General features: G+C 43.5%; 1 protein-coding gene across 1 annotated transcript in view; it reads right to left on the bottom strand.

Moving 5' to 3' along the window:
* mnta (MAX network transcriptional repressor a) overlaps nucleotides 1-20,425 on the bottom strand; it is a 175,959-nt gene that overhangs the window by 129,129 nt on the left and 26,405 nt on the right. The window contains exons 3-4 of the mRNA XM_059973463.1: nucleotides 9,875-9,916; nucleotides 9,655-9,766 (exon numbers count right to left, since the gene is read on the bottom strand). Coding sequence (XP_059829446.1) covers nucleotides 9,655-9,766; nucleotides 9,875-9,916 — 154 coding nt within the window. The remainder of the gene's footprint in view (nucleotides 1-9,654; nucleotides 9,767-9,874; nucleotides 9,917-20,425) is intronic.

Genomic DNA, 20,425 nt, shown 5'->3' with positions numbered 1-20,425 from the left:
AGTTTCTGAAATGGTTTTCTGTGTTCCTATCAACACAACCATGGCCACACTTCCATTAATTAGTTCATTGGCTTTAACACACTTGCAACCCTCGGAAGCATGAACAGAACTACAAATGGAAGTTCTTTCTATATAATAATATTGTACCCAATGTTCAGTCTTGATACTGCAAAGGAGTCAAAAGACTGGCATGTTAAAAGGGATTTGTAGCAATCATGAAATTTATCCAGAATCTGTAAATTTGTGCTGTCTGTCTGCCAACAAACCGATCTGTGAACAAATTGAATTAATTTGAAGAGTTAAAAGGTAGGAGATCAAGCTAACCTGAAACACAAATTTTATCTAGTGGGGGAAGGGGTTGGACAAAGAGAAGATGAGAAAAAAAAGGAATCACTTTTTTTTAAAATTCCATTTCGATCTAACTTGAGGCATCCCAGGAAATATGCCAAGTCCTATTGAAAACACAAACAGAAACAAAATCCAAGGGCATGCAGTTTGAAAGCTGCCAGTTACCCATGGAATAACTGTGCTGAAATGCAATCAGCCCCCTTTTTGCAACAGTCTCTGCATAAGACATAGGAGCAAAGCTAGGCCATTCCATCATGGCTGATTTATCATCTCTCTCAGCTCCATTCTCTTGCCTTCTCCCCATAACCTTTGATGCCCTTATTAATCAAGAACTAACAACCTCCATTTTAAATATACCCAATAACTTGGCCTCCACAGCTGTCCATGGCAATGAATTCCACAGATTCACCATTGTCTGGTTAAGCAAGTTCCTCCTCATTTCTGTTCTAAAGAAATAGCCTTGTTTCTGAGACTGTTCTCTCTGGTCCTGGACTCCTACACTACTGGAAATATCCTCGCCACATCAATCTATCTAGGCCTTTCAATATTTGATAAGTTTCAATGAGATACCTCCTTATTCTTCTAAACTCCAGTGAGTACTGGCCCATCTAACACTGGATAAGGAACAAACTACTACTGTACATACAGTACTTAAAGCAAATCAGATGTATTAATAAAAACACACAAACTATTGCTTAGCTGAATAATTGATGTAATTAAATGAAATATAGAACAAATTAAAGCAATACCAATAATACAACAGTACTATAAAACTATGCATTGGTTCCTATTAGTTATTGACGGAGGAATTAATTCAGTGTATGTTGCCACATTCTTTTGATTGACTGTAATAGACTACTTTCATTGCCTTCCTACATGAAGTAGTGTTGAAAACCAACAATAAATTTCCTGGCATCCTGAGCAGTCACTAGCTCAAGTTCAGATGTGTTATCTTCATCACTTTTCTCATCTTTCTATATCCTGCTTTGGTGTTTTGATATAATGCTTCGATGATTGAATCCTCCATATCTTCATTTTCATTGTAACATTTAAGATGATGTCTGATACCCTCAAATTCTTCGTAGTTGCGAAGTTGTTGAAGTAGTGAAATTGTTTCACTTTCACGCCCAGCTGTTTCTGGCATCTCCTAGACTGAATGCTTGAACAGTTCTGAATTGTCATAAAACACTAGAGATTCTGCAGATGCCGCAAGTCCAAAGAAACACACACAAAATGCTGTAGATGCTGCCTGAGCTGTTGAGTTCCTACAGCACTTAGTTTGCGTTGCTCTGAATTGTCTTGTTGCTCATTTCTCATCAACTATTAATGACAAATTGTACTGCCTCTAAAAGGTTATCCTTTGCCCTCACTTCATCGGCAGTTGAAAATATCAGTAGATTTTCCTCAATCGCTTTGAGAACGTGGTTCACCATTCTGGCAGTTTATCGTGCTGACGTATCGAGCAATTAAGTAGTATGTTGCCCCAAATAAAATCAGGGAATCCCGGCTATTTTCTCCATTAGTTTTTGTTCTTTGTCCCAAATAAGTGGCTGTCCCAATTAACCAAAGGCCCAATTAACCAGAATCCACTGTATAAGCAAAGACCCTCAGATTTTCATTAAGAACATATGTGGTTCATTCATGTCCATTAGGCAGGGTTAACTGGTTCATATGTGACTCCACACATACACATGACAGAGACTGAAAATGATTAGCAAGCTCCTCAGCTTGAGGGCAGTAAGGGGAAGTGGAATGTGGAAAGTATAGAAAGGGTGCAGAGGAGTTTTACAAGGATGGTGCCTGGATTGGGGAGCATGCCTTATGAGAAAAGGTTGAGTAAACTTGGCCTTTTCTCCTTGGAGCGATGGAGGATGAGAGGTGACCTGATAGAGGTGTATAAGATGTTGAGAAGCAGTGATCATGTGGATAGTCAGAGACTTTTTCCCAGGGCTGAAATGGCTAGCACGAGAGGGCATAGTTTTAAGGAGCTTGGAAGTGGGTACAGAGGAGATGTTAGGGGTAAGATTTTTATGCAGAGAGTGGTGAGTGTGTGGATTGGGCGACGGTGGTGGAGGCTGATACTATTGGGTCTTTTAAGAGACTATACAGGTACATGAAGCTTAGAAAAATAGAGGGCTATGGGTAACACTAGATGATTTCTAAAGTACATGTTTGGAACAGCTTGTGGACCGAAGGGCCTGTATTGTGCTGTCGTTTTTCTATGTTTCTATGTCATAGCTATACGTGTATCCCAAAGTGTACAAATTAAAATCTAAATTGCACTTTTCATGGTTTTAAGAGATAACTATTAATTTGAAAAATTACTTAAACTTGTGACTTGCTCTGAAGCAAGACCAAGCACACTTTATTAAGATCTGCTTCAAACTCTTGCAGAACCACTCCTGATCATCTCCCAGTCAGCATACAATTATCAGCACGATCATACCTCTTAACCCTCATAACACCACTCGCCAGCACAGTTACAATCTGTAGTCTGACTAGCATGATTCACAATGACGTGTCAGGCACCTGAAGATTGTAAAGCAGATAAAGGATAATAACACTATAAAGTTACACTGCACAATAACCAAGTAAAAGAAAGAATTTATTCTCAGAGTCATAGATCATGGAAACAGGCCCTTTGGCCCATCTTGTCAATGCCAACTGTATTGCCCAGTGAGCTAGTCCCATCTGTCCCTGTTTGACCCATAGCCCTCAAAACTACTTCTGACCATAAAGCTCTCCTCTCCTGTCTCGTCCACGAAACTTCTCTTCTGCTCTCCATGAAATCTCTCCCCTCCTTCCCGTGAAGCCTCTCCCCTTCTCTCTATGACACGTCTCCCCTCCCCTCCATGAAACCTCTCCCCTCCTGCCCATGACACCTCTCCCCTCCTCTCTATGACACCACTCCTCTCCATGAAACCGCTGCTCTCCTCTCAAAGACACCACTCCCCTCCTCTCTACGACAACCCTCCCCTCCTCTCTACAACACCCCCCTCCTCTCTATGACACCCCTCCCCTCCTCTCTACAACACCCCCCTCCTCTCTACGACACCCCTCCCCTCCTCTCTACAACAGCCCCCTCCTCTCTATGACACCTCTCCTGTCCATGATAGACTTTCAAAATAATGTTAACATACCAACCTCAACCACCGTTTCTGCCTGCACTTTCTAAAGTATGTCCTTCGAATGAAGCTGCCCGTGATGCCCTTTTAACCTTTTAAATCTCTCACCTCTGATCCCAATCCCGCACATTTTGATGATTCTCAGCACATCATTTGTGGAGGACAAGAGAAGGCAAATAAAATGAGAGAGTGCCAAAAATACTCCCTCTGCAAGTCAGGCCAAATATGTGCAGAAGGAAGCACAGGTAACATCATAGACACCTTCAACAATGTGTCTAGATTACATACCGATGCCCCAAAGTGCTGTCAGAACACAAAAGCTTCTAAGTCAACAAAGTTACCACTGAGACGAGCTAAAATTATTGTGAGTTACGGTAATGACATCAGAAATTAAAGTGAAATAGTATTTCAGGATTTCAAATAAAACACCGATTACAAAAGAAAATGTGAGGAAATATTACAAAGAAATTACAATAGTTGTTGTTTTATTGTAGGTTTGTCACATTGTGCTTACATAACAGCAGCTACTGCAATACGGCGGCAGGGTGGGGATACGTCTCTACCAAAGGAGGGAAGGTGCTCCTTCCCTCCACTAGCCTGCAGGTCACCCTAGGGCAAGGTGTAGCACCTGCTTTAGTCCTTTGATCGGGGTCATGTGAAGCCACGTGAGTAGGTGGTGGATGGTCGCCTGAGCAGCTGGTGCACATCACAAGTCCTGGTTATGCGATCACTGACGCCAGGCAGACAATCTCTGAAGAGTATTGATAATATCTGGGATCACCCGTCTTGTAAAGACACTGCCCAGAAGAAGGCAATGACAAACCACTTCTGTAGAAAAAATTTGCCAAAAACAATCATGGTCATGGAAGGACCATGATCAACCATGTCATACGACATGGCGCAAAATGAATGACCAGTTGACAGTTCTTCGATGGGAAATGTGAAAAAATCATTTCCATTTTAGATTTCTGTGATAATTTGGGACTTATTGTAGTTCAAAATTAAAACCCAATTTATCTGCATTAGAAGATTTTAATATTTAATTAAAAGAACAGCAAAGGATAAACAGCAAAAAAGGAAATTACACACCGAGGCATTAGAAAACATTACACCGTTCAAGATGCAAATTATTCTAAGAACAACATAAAGTTGCTCATAATGAAGAATCATAAAAAGTCAAAAAAAGTGGAGCTACTTCTAATACAACATGATCCAAAGTAGTATTGGATCAACTTAAAATAATACATTCTTTATATAAGACAAGAGTACAATTTTTCACTGTACTTTGGTACACGCGATAATAAGAAACCAATTACTTATTCAAGAAGTACTGTAGTGACTGCTAAACACTCGGGGTATCCCAAGACGGAGGATAGATACTTTCTAAATGCCAGTGCATTCTTTTAATGTTTAAGTTGATGAAATGGACCATTCATTTCCGAACTATGTATTATTGGGCAATTTATCTCACTTATGTAACAATAATGCAGGACTCCTTAGAAAATTTTCCTCCTCTTAGAAGCTTAGAGAAATGAGTGATTTGATGCTGTGAATTACTGCCTTCCCACATCCCCAACCCTCAGTTACCTCAGCACAAGAAAACAATGATCTTGAAGGAAAGGAAGACTTGCAGTTCTACAACATGTTTCATGTAACTTTCAGGATGTCCAGAAACATTTTCCCCTCATAAACTGTCAACTGTAGGAGCTGCAGTAATGTGGAAAACACTGCAGCCAATTTGCTTACAGAAAGCACAACATGACAACAGCTTAATAAAAACACAAAATGCTGGCAGAACTCAGCAGGCCAGACAGCATCTATGGGAGGAGGTAGTGACGACATTTCAGGAGTGATGAAGGGTTTCGGCCCGAAACGTTGTCACTACTGTGGTAAACTATGTGTATACCTGTCTGGAGACGCCCCTCTGCTGACTGCTCCTGTGGCTCCTCCCACAGACCCCTGTATAAAGGCGATTGGAGGCACTGCTCCTCCCTCAGTCTCCAAGATGTTGTGGTCGTGGTTGCAGCTAATGAAAGCCTATTGTTTGCCTCCCATCTCCAAGAGTTATTGATGGTGCATCAACTACCTCGTCCCATAGATGCTGTCTGGCCTGCTGAGTTCTGCCAGCATTTTGTGTTTTTATTTATTTCCAGCATCTGCAGATTCACTCGTGTGACAACAGCTTAGTCTGTTTTCTTTGGCTTGAAGCAGGGTCATATGTGGATGCAGGGTAACAAATTCCTTGTCCTTTGACATTAGTATCCTTCTGAATGGATGATATTAGGTTAACATCCCAACTACAAGGTAACATTTCTGAGAGTGCATCTTTCCTCTGTACTGCACTAGAGATAAAGTGGCCCTTTTTGTGGCAATAAAAAATGGTGTCCAACTCTCCTCTGTAGGACTTGAAAGCACCATCTTCTTAATAAGAGTCAACAGTGCTACCAACTAAACAGTTACCATGACAATAATCTTGTGGTCAATTCTCTAGATCCCTTAGTACGGATAAGCTTTAATTCTCACAATCAACATTGGACTCTCTTCCTTCTTTTAAAATTTGGGCATTTCTGAAGGTGTCTTCTGGAAGCCAATTTGAGAGTGGCTAAATCCATTCCTCTGGGGCTCACTACAGACAGGAGGGACATGAGACTAACCAAAATGGATGAAAGGCCAATCAACAAATGTACAGGGGCAGTCTATACATGAAAGAAGTTTTATTTGTTTTTCTACAAGGAAGATAATGTATACAGTGTACAGTGGGGGGGGGGGGGGAAGCACAGTAGGGTAGTGGTTAGCGACCCAGGTTCGATTCCCACCACTGTCTGTAAGGAGTTTGTTTATAAGGGGATTTAATCTGTGCCTTAAAACAGGAGGTGAGGAGTTTACTCTGAATAACATTCATGTTGATAATGACAGAAATGATAAAGTAGAAATGTTTACTTGCCTGTCTCCTCATTACTATCATCAAGGAGGAGGCAGAGGAGCCTAGACAGCCTCCTTCCCCAACCATCAGATTCCATGAACAGTATCTTGTTGTTCTTCTATCGTGAACTATTTATCTTAGAATTCATATTAATTTTATGCCTTTATACTGTATTGCTGCTGCAAAACAATGAACTTTACCTCATGTAATGCAGTGATAATAAACCTGATTCTGACAAAATAGCTGGCCTCCTACCCTCCCTACAACCTCTCGAGGAGATAACCTCGGTGATATTTTGTAACTTCAAAACATTAAACTAATTAAAAGGAAGACACAGGAGTACAAAATGTTTACTTTAAGCAAGCGGGCACGTATCACACGACAGCATGATGACTTCTGCAATTCATGTATTTCTACATATAATTCCTAATGAATAATTTAAACAAACAAGAATGCTTACACACAAGATTACTCAAATATTAAATATACAGCACCCCATGTTAGGGTGGGCTATATGCTATGTTGGTTGCAAAACTAAAGTTAAAAACTCTTCTGAAGTTAAGATCAAGATGACCATTTGAACTTAAACTGCATATATGTGTAAATAATTGACTATATCGTTTCAGATACATATATTATTTAGCTAATTATATGGTTCTAGTTCCATTTGAAGGGCAAGTGGTGAATACATGTATGAACATAGAACATTACAGCACAGTGCAGTCCATTCAGCCCGCAATCTTGTGCAGACCTTTTAATCTGCTCTAAGATCAATCTAACCTCTCCCTCCAACATAGCCCTCCATTTTTCTTCCATCTATGTCTCTAAGAGTTTTTTTTTAAATGTCCCTAATATTTCAGTCTCTACCACCAGCTCTGCCAGGAAATGAAGTGGATACCAGGTTTGGAAACAGCAACATCATCCTAACATAGTAGACTCACAGAAACAGGCCCTTCGGCCCATTACAGCCATGCTAACCTTTGTGCCTTTCTCACTAAAAATCTTACTGACCTTCAAGTTTAAAATTTGCAATACAATGACAGACTTATTAAGAGCACACTTAGTCATCTCAACTCTTCATAATATGACTATATAACCTCATTAACTTTGAGTAACACCTTACACACGTTTACTTCCTGATATTCCTGTTATTGATTTCCTGGAGCTTAACTCCAATACTTTACTTGGTCATGTTGAAAACTGTCTCGGCTTTAATTCAAATCCTGCATGGATGCCATTGAGTTACTTTCTGGAAAAATTGTAATATTGTGGTGACCCACTTCCCAGCGCACTCGAACCAGCTCACAAATCGGCACGCGCTGGCATTGAGGCCAGTCCCAAAAAGGGCCCCAAGTCTGCTTCACCAGCAAGCGGAAAAGCCCGCGCGCAGGACGGGACAGTGAATACGTGCCCTCTACAGCATTCCCGCCCGGGGAGGGCGGGATCAGGAAGGCTTTAAAGCAAGGCCGCGAAGTTTGAATAAATCTCTTTTGCAACTGCAGCTCATCGACTCCGTGTCGTGATTTCAGGGCTGCGTGTAGCACATCGCTACAATTGGTGACCCCGACGGTCCAAACAATATTTGGGCCGAAGATGAACGACGCTGCATCTGTTCATGCAGTTTCATTAAAACTGCCAAGCTTCTGGATGCTGCGACCTCACCTATTGTTCCAGCAAGCAGAAGCCCAATTCCATGTTCGGCAGATAACCTCAGAGGACACACGTTACTACTACGTGGTGAGCTCCCTCGACCAGGCCCAGGTTGAGGAGTTCATACAGTCTCCCCCAGCGGACGGCAAATACACGGAATTCAAAGCCTTGCTCATAAGGATTTTCGGACTCTCACAGTGCGAGCGGGCTGCCTGCTTACTGCACCTGGATGGTTTGGGGGACAGACCTCCATCGGCTTTGATGAACGAGATGCTGTCCCTGGCCAGAGGACACAAGCCCTGCCTCATGTCTGAGCAGGCATTCCTGGAGCAGCTGCCCGAGGACATACGCCTGTTGCTGTCCGACGCAGATTTCAGCGACCCCTGGAAGGTGGCAGCTCGGGCAGGCTTGCTGTGGAAAGCCAAGAAGGAGAGTGGGGCGTCCATCACATAGATCACCAGGCCACGCTCCCAGCAGCAGACCAGACCAGGCCCAGCAGCAGAGCCCACTAACCCCAGAGGGAGGGGTGAGGAGACCAACGAACAATGGTGCTTCTACCACTAGCGGTGGGGCGCAGAAGCCCACGGCTGTAGCCTGCCCTGCGAGTTCCCGGGAAACGCCAAGGCCAGCCGCCACTGATGGCTATGGTGGCTGGCCATCTTGATAGCCTCCTGTATGTGTGGGACAAGCGGTCGGGACGCCGCTTTTTGGTCGACACCGGAGCCAAGATCTGTGTCTTACCTCCGACGAGTTACACCTGCAACAGGGCACCGGGTCCCACGCTGAGGGCCGTGAACAACAGCACAGTAAGGACCTACGGCACCCGTACGGTGCAGCTACAGTTTGGCTCCAGCCGATTCACGTGGGACTTCACACTGGCTGCCGTAGCCCAACCACTCCTGGGCACGGACTTCTTGCGGACTCACAGCCTACTGGTCGACCTGCTAAGGAAGAGACTGGTCCACGCCGAGACCTTTCAAACGTTCTCTCTGGGTGAAGCCCAGTTGCCAGCCCACACCTAGAATCCATCACAACTTGAACCGGCTCACAAATCGGCGCGCGCCGGCATAGAGGCCGGTCCCAAAAAGGGCGCCAAGTCTGCTTCACCAGCAAGGGGTAAAGCCCGCGCGCAGGACGGGACTGTGAATACTCGCCCCCTACAGCATTCCTGCCCGGGGAGGGCGGGATCAGGAAGGCTTTAAAGCAAGGCTGCAAAGTTCGAATAAATCTCTTTTGCAACTGCAGCTCATCGACTACGTGTCGTTATTTCAGCACTGCGTGTAGCACACCGCTACAATATCATCTATTTATCACAGAGACTGAGGAGTTTCATTTAATCACGTACTTTCCAAAACAAAGTTTCTTTTCTAGAGTAATAGAATAAAATTAATGCAGCCTCAACCAGACCATTAAATTTTAGAAATCAGAAAATGGAAAGTTTTAAATAAACCTTCCCAAAGAAAATTGTATTAGCCACAAATATAACTGCTTTTTCCGAAATACTTTCCACAGAAATGCCACAACATTACAAAATACAATGAGACACAGCAGTCTGAATGTTCAAGTTCCTTTGAAGCTCTGTAAAAGTTACTAAAATCTTTCTCATACCTGAATATATCGCAAGGCACTCCGCAAAACGCTTAGGTTTGATGTTTTCTTATCGTCCAGATTGGAAATGTTCTTTTTCAATGTTTCAAAACATTCTTTTAAATGAGCACGCCTGTGAACCAAGGAATGCAAAGGAAACAGATTAAACTCTAGCTGCTTTAAAAAAGCCACTTCCTCCATCTTTCATCCAGACAGAACACCGATATCAGACAGTACTTACCTATTCTTCTCCAGTTTGTTGTGGACTTCCCGCGTCCCTGCCCTGAAATTTTAAAAAAATGAATTGTTCACATATCGTTCTGGTCAGTCAAGTAAACTTCACAAAAATCAATGTAATGAGACAAAGTGTAAAGTCGCACTGTCATTTTCACGTTCATTTACAACAGTTCCAAGAACCCACTGAGATGGTGTATTCTGCATTTCAATCACTCTCACTCTCTGCGTGGCCTGTGAATTGGCTGACACCCTTCCATATTTCCTGCAAAATCTATTCCAGTCTGAAGACTTTGACATCAACATTGGGTGCTGCAGATTATCTCTCCACTGGTTTCAAAACCGAGTGCCCTCCGTATCCTCATTATCTTAACCCTATCCATTAAACTCGATGAGTCACATCAAGGTGCCACTCCACGAGTACTGGGAGCCCCCTGCCTCACCCCCTCCCACCACTGTACTTGTTTTTACAAATATTCCAAGTCAACAAATCTTTATCACCAATTTGATTATGGGTTACATTATGACCAACCTGATGCTGGATAATAATAATCTTGAGGAATCCCCAGTTTGTAGTTTTTTTCTGAAGTTATTTTTAGCTCTATTAGCACCTTGCAGACTAAGGTTCATAAGACTGTAAGGCAAAGGAGCAGAATTTGGCCATTTGGTCCATCGAATCAGCTCCGCCACTCAATCACGGCTGATTTATTTCCCCTCCCAATCCAATCCTCCTGACTTCTCCCTGTAACCTTTGTCGTCCTAACTAATCAAGAATCTACCAACCACTGCTTTAAATATACCCAGTGACTTGGCCTCCACAGCCATCCATGGCAATGAATTCCTCAGATGTGATTCTAGAGTTTATAGAGAATGGTGCAAATAGCAAATATCATCTAGTGTCTGGCAGTTCGGTGGGCAAAAATGCCTTGTCAATGAGACCAAACATCAGACTTGGAAAGATCTAAGTGATTTTGACTGTGGAATGGTGTTGGTGCCAGACGGGGTGACCTGAGTATCTCAGAAACTGCTGACCCATGACTTTCAGGCACAACAGTCTCTGAAGTTCACACAGAATGGTGCAAAAAACAAAAATCCAGTGAGCGGCAGTTCCGTGGGTGAAAACGCCTCGTTAATAAGAGAGGTCAGAGGGGAATAGCCAGACTGGTCCAAGTTGACAGGAAGGCGACAGTAACTCAAATAACAACACAATACAACGGTGGTGTGCAGAAAAGCATCTCTGAATGCACAACACATTGAACCTTGAAGTGGATGGGCTACAGCAGCAGAAGACCTTGAACGTACACTCAGTGGCCATTAGGTATATACTCATACCCGAATATATTGCAAGGCACTCCACAAAACAGTTAGATCTGATGTTTTTTAGGCAAGAAGTGAAAAGGAAAACATGAAAAATTTGTTAGTTTCTCCAAGTCATGAGGAAAGTGTTAAGAGCCATCAATGTCAATGTTGGAATTAGTATAAAAAAGGCACAACCAACGGGGAGAAAAATTGACAGAAAAGGGAAGTAACTGAGTGAGGATGCCCATGTTACCTGTCTTTCTCACTTTAATCTGCAGACTTTATATTAGTATTCATCGTTATCTGACTTCCAACACAAATGAAACACTGACTTCACAGGAGACTTCTTTACTGGCAAGGCACAGTAATGAACAGAACAGCTCGTCAGCTGCCCACTGCATTGTGTCTGGGACCTTTGCTTTTGTAAAGACCTGGCTCCTCCATAAATGTGACCAGAAATTAATCCCCAAGGTAAAAGTTCAGAATCTGAACTTACTGGGCTAACGTAATTGATGTCAGGAAAGTAAGGTGTCTTCCTTTCAGATTTAGAGTGACTGGAACAGTTGTCTTTTGAAAGATGATGGTAGATATTCATCAGATTCAGTTTTGATTCTCAAATATTAACAGAATGTCAGCAAGACCAAGGAGCTGATGATTGACTCCTGGAGAAGGGAACCAGAGCTCAGTCCTCATCGGAGGTGGAGAGGGTCAACAACTTTAAATTCCTGTGTTATTATTTCAGAAGACCTGTCCTGGATCCAGCCATTACAAGGAAAGCGCAGCAACATCTCTGCTTCCTTAGGAGTTTACGAAGTCTCAGCCTGTCATCTAAAACTTCGACGAACTTCTATAGATGTGTAGTGAAGAGCATATTGGCTGACTGCGTTACAGCCTGGTGTGGAAACGCCAGTGCCCTACTATGGAAAAGCCTACAACATGTAGTGGATACAGCCCAGTCCATCATGGATAAAGCCCTCTCTACCATTGAGCCTGCCTACATAAAATGCTGTCTTGGGGAAGCAGCATCACCCAGGACAGACTCTCTTCTCTCTTCTGCCCTCAGGAAGAAGATACAGAAGCCTCAGCACTCACACCACCAGGTTCAGAAACAGTTATTACCCCTCAAGTATCAGGCTCTCGAACCAAAGGGATATCTTCACTCAACTTCACTTGCCCCATCACTGAGATTTTCCCACAGCTGACAGACTCACTTTCAAGGACTCTTCATCTCATGCTCTTGATATTTATTGCTTATTTATTTATTGTTACTATTTCTTTATTTTTGTATTTGCACAGTTTGTTGTCTTTTGCACACTGGTTGAACCCCCAAGTTGGAGCGGTTTTTCATTGATTGTCTGATGGTTATTATTCTATGGTTATTGAGAATGCCCACAAAAAATGAATCTCGGGAATGTGTACACACACACACACACACACACACACACACACACACACACACACACACACACACACACACACACACACACACACACACACACACACACACACACACACACACACTCTCTCTCTTTGATAGCAACTTGGAACTGCCAGTTTATTTCCAGCAGGGCTTAAATAGATCCATAGTTCATCAGTAATTACTGACATTAACTCAAAGTTCAAAGCAAAATTTATTACCAGAGTACATACATGCCACCACAAACAACCCTGAGATTCTGTTTCTGAGGGTGTACTTAGAGCTAAACCTTCCAGACAATATGTTAAAAATAAACTAGCCTAATTAAGAATAGAAAAGGAATATCGATGTGTCGCTTTAAAACAAAAAAATTCTGAAGAGTTCACTGACTAGTGGAACATTCAAGTAAACTATGTAAGTTACTGGCCTTGTCGGTTCTTTGTTGAATTGCTTCATGCTGAGACCAGTGAATCACTTGGCCAAACTGGCCAGTTATGGGTCCGGATGGTGGGTAGTCAAAGGTGCTACCCGAGCTGCTTGCCTGCTTCTTGTCCACGGTTACATTCGTGCCCAGGGGCCCTAAGAGAAGAAGCATGCAGGCTCTATCCATACAAGGGTGGATTTCTGAGAAAAGTGTTCTGAGAGTTATAATCAAATTTTAATTTGAAACTGCCAATAGTGTCTGAAGCCCAGATTTATTGAATAGTGTATTGAGGGTGAATAAACCTTTGTAAAAACACAATACATCACTACTTTGTGAAATATGGGTTCACCCAATGCACTGTGCCAGGCAGAGAAGTGGTTCTTTACAGACAGGCAACAACAAACGTTCCATGCATCGGTCACCAAAGTGACTGCACACAATAGTCCAGGACCTGGCTCAACGATAAAATTGGGACCCAGAAACATATGGCAATAAAATTGCTCCAATGAAGTTTAGAACCTTATAATCTAAACACGTTTGGAGCCAATGGGAGAATGAGTTGACAGATTTGAAAGAGGTGTTTAAGATAATGAGAGGCATAGATAAAGGGAACAGGCTGCTGGGCCACAGTGGCCAACACCAGATGACATCTGGCGAGTGGAGGAAGGTTTAGAAGAAACGTCAGAGATGGCATTTTGGTGTCTGACTGCACTGCTGGTGACAGTGGTGGTGGCTAAAACAACAGGGGCATTCAAAAGATTCTTAGGCAAGTGGATGTAAGGAAAATTACAGGTTGTGGGCTGTGTAGGAGGGAAGAGTTAGACTGAGCGTGAAGTAGGTTTATATTGGTCAGCACAGCATCATGGGCTGAAGGACCTGTACTGTGCTTTGCAATAATAATATTTAAAAGATATTCAGACAAGTACATGGATGAGAAAGGTTTAGAGGAACATGGACCAAAGGTGGGCAATTGGGACTGGTTTTGATGGGCATCTTGACTGGCCTGGACAAAATATGCCAAAAGGCACATGCTGTATTATGCAAAGACTCTAAAGCAGGGGCTTCCAAACTGGAGGTCCACGGACCCCTTGTTTAATGGTATTGGTCCATGGCATCTATGATGCTGTCTGGTCTGCTGAGTTGCTCCAGCATCTTGTGTGTGTTGCTTGGATTTCCCGCATCTGCAGATTTTCTCTTGTTTGTGAATTAAGATCCATATTTGCTTCAACAGGTAGAGGGTCTTTCATTAGACTGAAGAAACCTTCTTGCAACAAATTGCTTGAAATATCTGTCGGCCAAGGTCTAACACTACCCTTCCTGCCAGAGACACAAAAACTAATTCAGAAGAATGGAGATTTTTTAAAAATATATACATGTGGCTGATGGTTTAAATTCCTGGATATCCAGAACATTTTGTTATGGCATTTAACAAAATCACTGTTAGACTCTGCAGAAGTCACTCAAAATGTGAGCTTTACTCAAAAAAAAGGAATTCCCAACAACACACACAAAATGCTGGTGGAACACAGCAGGCCAGGCAGCATCTATAGGGAGAAGCACTGTCAACGTTTTGGGCCGAGACCCTTCGTCAGGACTAACTGAAAGGAAAGATAGTAAGAGATTTGAAAGTAGGAGGGAGAGGGGGAAATGCGAAATAATAGAAGACCAGAGGGGGTGGGATGAAGCTAAGAGCTGGAAAGGTGATCGGCGAAAGCTCTGTATAGAGCTGGAGAAGGGAAAGAATCATGGGACAGGAGGCCTAGGGAGAAAGAAAGGGGGAGGGGAGCACCAGAGGGAGATGGAGAACAGGCAGAGTGATGGGCAGAGAGAGAGAGAAAAAAAACGAACAACTAAATATGTCAGGAATGGGGTAAGAATGGGAGGAGGGGCATTAACAGAAGTTAGAGAAGTCAATGTTCATGCCATCAGGTTGGAGGCTACCCAGGTGGTATATAAGGTGTTGTTCCTCCAACCTGAGTGTGGCTTCATCTTGACAGTATGTGTAAGGGTTAACCCCTTTCTCAGAAGACATCAAAAAACGACAAGGTTTTCTGGACTGAAAACAGACAGAGGAATTCCACACATTCAGAAATACTCCTGACTTGGAGCAATTGGCAGGATACTGGCTTTGATCAAACTACAGCTTAAACCTTCTCATTTTAATTTATTAAGATGTAGCATTAAAGCAGCCTGCAGCTATTTATACTCAAAGCTGTCAAAGATTTAATTGCGACCAAGACTACAAAGCAGATCTTTAATCCTCATCATCATTATATAACCGACCGACTTTAATATAAAAGGTTATTTTGGGCTTTCTTTCCTAATGAAAGAAAATTATGGGGTTAATACTGGATTGACTCAATGAATGAATGTACTATACACTCAGTGGCCACTTCATTATGTACCTGCTTCACCTAATAAAGTGGCCTCAGAGTGTATGTTCCTGATCTTCTGTTGCTGTAGCTCAGTTACTTCTAGGTTCAATGTGTTGTGCTTTCAGAGATGCTCTTCTGCACAGCACTGTTGTAATACATGGTCATTTGAGTGACTGCCACCTTCCTGTCCACTTGAACCAGTCTGGCCATTCTCCTCTGACCTCTGTCATTAAAAAGGCATTTTTGTCCACTGAACTGCCACTCACTGGCTGTTTTTTTTTCACACCATTCTCTGTAAACACTAGATACTGTTGTGGTGAAAATCAGCAGTATCCTCAAACCACCCGGCCTGGCACCAACAATCATTCCATGGTCAAAGTCACTTAGGCCACATTTCTTCCCCATTCTGATGTTTGGCCTGAACAACAGAACCCCTTGACCATGTCTGCATGCTTTAACGCACTGAGTTGCTGTCACGATTGGCTGATCAGATAATTACCCAGCAGGTAACGCTCAGTTTAAAGATGGAGTTTTACCTGCTGGGCCATTTCAGAGGATCAATACTCAGTCAGACTGGTGAGTCTGAAGGCTCTTAGGCTAAAACAAGTAGAGCAGCTGCTCTCCCCCCACTCCATCACTACCAATCTAATAGAAACATGAAACTATTAGAACACCCAAAAAGTTAACCTGCAGGTAGAGTCGGTGGTGAGGAAGGCAAATACAATGTTAGCATTCATTTCAAGAGATCAAGAATACAACAGCAGGGATGAGATGCTGAGGCTTTATGAGGCACCGGTGAGGCCTCACCTTGAGTATTGTGAACAGTTTTGGACCCCTCATCTAATAAAAGATGCGCTGGCATTGGAGAGGGTTCAGAGGAGCTTCACAAGAGGGATTCCGGAAATGAAAGGTTTCTCATACGAGGAGCATTTGACAGCTCTGGGTCTGTACTTGTTGGAATTTAGAAGGATGAGGGGAGATTTCATTGATGTCTTTTGAATGCTGAAAGGCCTAGACAGAGTAGATGTGGAAAGGATGTTTCCCATGGTGAGAGAGTCAAGGACAAGAGAGTAGAACCTTAGGATAGAGGGGTGGCCATTTAAAACAAAAATAGAGAAATTTCTTTAGCCAGGGGTGGTGTACCACAGGCAGTTGTGGAGGCCAGGTTGTTGACTGTATTTAAGGCAGAGCTTGATATGTCCTTGATTGGACAAGGCAGCAAAGGTTATGGGGAGAAGGCCAGGGAATGGGGCTTGTGGGGGGGGGGGGGGGCAAGAAAGGATCATCCATGATTGAATGGTGGCACAGACCCAAAGGGCCAAATGGCCTAATTCTGCTCCTATGCCTTATGGAAACTTGCTTCCTCATTTAGATTTATTTCATTCTCTGCATTTAAATGTATGGTCCATCATCAGTCCCAGCCTTTGAAATGCTAGCAACACACACAAAATGCTGGTGAAACACAGCAGGCCAGGCAGCACTCCATCAGCATTTTGTGTGTGTGTTGCTTGAATTTCCAGCATCTTCAGATTTCCTCGTGTTTGCGCTTTGAAGTGCTAGCCCTGTTACTTAACAACTATAATCAAAACAGAAAATGTTGGAATTGCTCAGTTGGAGAGGTGTTTGACTTGAAACATTAATTCTGCTTCTTGCCCCATTGATGACATGCTGAACATTTCAGATTTCCAGCATCCATTAGTTTTCTTTTTGGAATTTGACACTAACTACAATGCCACTGTACCTGGGTTGGTATAAGATAATTGACAGAATATATGACTAGAATGGGTTAATTTTAACAATTGACACATAGAGTATTATGCTTGCTTTTCCATTTCTTGACTCCTCAATGTATCTAGCCACATTCTTGCTTTTACATCGTTTGTTCGTTCTGTGCCATGTCATATGATATGGGTGATCATGGTCTTTCCATGACCATGATTGCTCTTGGCAAATGTTTCTACCATTGCCTTCTTCTGGGCAGTGTCCTTACAAGATGGGTGACCCCAGCCATTATCAATATCCATCAGAGACTGTCTGCCTGGTGTCAGTGGTTGCATAACCAGGGTTTGTGATTATGCACCGGCTGCTCATACGACCATCCACCACCTGCTCCCGAGGCTTCACGTGACCCTGATGGGGGTCTAAGCAGGTGCTACACCTTGCCCAAGGGTGACCTGCAGGCTAGTGGAGGGAAGGAGTGCCTCACACCTCCTTTGGTAGAGATGTAAATCCACCCTGCCACCCCTTTAATATATGTGTAAAATAACACAATAACAACACAACAATACAGAATTGTGTCACCCTGCTTTTCTACAAGTTAGGCAAACACTGAGCCTTAAATTTCCTGGATAAATGCTGCAGTGGGGAAGTTCCCTTGTCGTCAGAATGTACACAAGTGGTGATAATGAGTAGGACAACTGGCCCTTTCAGCTTGGCTGATCCACCTTAGCACCATTTTCCCCCATGGTCATCACGTCTCTGGATTCCTTTACGTCCAGATATCTGATCAATCACAGTGGTCGCCTGGGGAGAGGGTTCCAAAGTTTATTCTCCTGTGAAGAGGCGTCTCATCACCTCGGTCTAAAGTGCTCTCTTATTCTGGGACTAAAACCTCAGGTTCCAGTCTCCTCAGCAAAGGGAAACACCCTCCCTGCATCTATCTACCCTGTTGAAGAATTCTGGAACCTTTGATGAGATCACTTCCTATTCTTCTAAACCAGGGATTCCCATTTTTTTATGCCGTGGAACCCAACAGTAACTGAGGGGTTTGTGGAAAAACTGCAAACTGTAGAGAAAGGAGACACAAGCTGTCTACTTGAAAAGTCATCCTCCAGTCTGCCCATTCCAATAAGTAGCTTAAACAAAGAACTTGCTTAACTGGCACTGGAAAGCGTGGTGACACTTGCGGGCTGCTCCCCCCCCCCCCCCCCGGCACAACCCTTGGGTGCATTGGTTGTTAGTGCAAGTGATGCACCTCACTGTACGTTTTGATGTCTGCCTGGGCGCAGGGCCCTAACGGAGAGGTCGGTTACAGGCCGAATTGAGGCGGTGGGGGGGGTCAGAGTACGGCGAGGCGTTTGAACCTGACGCTTGGACATCGATTCAGGCACTGGACCAGATTGAAAAGGTCAGGGTATCAGGTCGCCGAGGCGAGGGATGGGCCGGTTCAGAGCGCTGCTCTGCGGGGTTTACTGGGCTCTGCGCTGACCTATGCCGAACTGTGGGACTCTCTTTGCGAGCTTCAGTTCAGAACGCTATTTACTTGTGGTTTTTGTCTACATAACGTGTTTATTTCTCTCTGCACATTGGGTGCTTGACAGTCTTTTTTTTTACAGATTATTTTATTTTTCTTAATGTGTTTTTGTGAGCATGATGTGTTTTTTTTCTCTGCACATTGGATGCTGGGTGGTCTTTTTTATTAAGGGATCTTCGGGGTTTCTTTATTTCATGGATGTCTTTGCTAGTCAGGGAATATATTGCTTCGGCAGGACAAATTAGAGGGCTTTACTACTGAGGCCATATCAGTGGAGCTGAGAAACAGGAAAGGTTTGACCACATTAACATGGTTGTATTATAGACCACCCAATAGTCAGCGAGAATTGAAGAAGCAAATCTGCAGAGAGATAACAGACAACTGCAGGAGACTGCAAGTTCTTTGTTTAAACTGCAGTTGTGATTGTAGGGGATTTTAATTTTCCACACATTGATTGGAACTCCCATACTGTTAAAGGTCTAGATGGGTTAGAGTTCGTGAAATGTGTTCAGAAAAGTTTTCTAAATCAATATATAGATGTACCAACTAGGGAGGATGCAATATTAGATCTCCTATTAGGAAATGAGTTAGGGCAGGTGACAGAGGTGTGTGTAGGGCGGGGGTCGGCAACCCGCGGCTCCGGAGCCGCATGTGGCTCTTTTACGTCTGTGCTGCGGCTCCCTGTTGCTTTGGGAAATAATTGGTTGTGGCGACCCTTTTCCTGGCACATCCGAACCGACTCACAATTAGATAGCCTACGGGGGTTTGCGAGCACAGAGCTTTGGAGCCTCTGCGCCATGGGGGGCAGGTTGAGGGAGGCTTAAAAGTGAGGCTGAAGATTTCGAATAAAGTTTTTTCCTTCGACTGCAGTTACCGACTCCGTGTCGTAATTTTAGCGCTGCGTGTAGCACACCGCTACATGGTCAGTATTTAATTAAAATGTATTTTATGTTAGTTTGTTAGTTTTTGAAATGTAAATCTAAATTTGAAGATTATGGTGATCTTGTACAATCTAAATAAGACTTTGTGGCGACCCATTTCCTGACACATCCGAACCGGCTCACAATTAGCCAGCGTTCAGGCTAAGGGAGATAGCCTACGGGGGTTTGTGAGTACGTGTCTTTTGCAGCATCCGCGCCCATGGGGGGCGGGTTGAAGGAGGCTTAAAAGCAAGGCTGTTTAGTTCGAATAAAGCTATCTTTGACTGCAGTTTACTGACTGCGTGTAGCAACCGCTACAACGTGTTTTTATCGCTGGCTGTCCAGAGGGGAGGTGCTGAAACGCTTTGTCGCGTGTCTGGAAGAAGTGAAAACTTTCCTGGGCAGCAAAGGGCTCACCTTTCCTGAGCTGGAACAGCCAGAGTGGCTGGAAAAGCTACACTTCATGGTAGACATAACAGCGCACCTGAACACGCTGAACACAGCTCTTCAACGGGGTAAGGACGTACAGCCCTGCACATGTTGGAGGATGTTTTGGCATTCGAGCGCAAGTTGACGTTGCTTGCCAGAGATTTACAGAAAGGCACATTGTCTCACTTCCCCAATTTGAGAGAGTTCAAAAAAGGTCACGACATGATAAATTCGGAGTATTTACATTGGGCAATCATCGCAATGCAAACATCGTTTGGGAAACGCTTCTGTGAGTTCAGAGAGGAAAAAAACACATTATCCTTCCTGGTCACTCCCCTAAGCATCGATCCATCCCTACTGAATACGACTGCATTGTCAGGTGTGAGTCAACCTGAACAAGGATGATAAATATTTTAATTGCCTATTATTTTACGTATATTC

This window comes from Hypanus sabinus, chromosome 6, assembly GCF_030144855.1.
Source record: "Hypanus sabinus isolate sHypSab1 chromosome 6, sHypSab1.hap1, whole genome shotgun sequence".
NCBI lineage: Eukaryota > Metazoa > Chordata > Chondrichthyes > Myliobatiformes > Dasyatidae > Hypanus > Hypanus sabinus.
The sequence above is the reverse complement of the archived record's forward strand: the minus strand, read 5'-3'. Positions and strand labels throughout refer to the sequence as shown.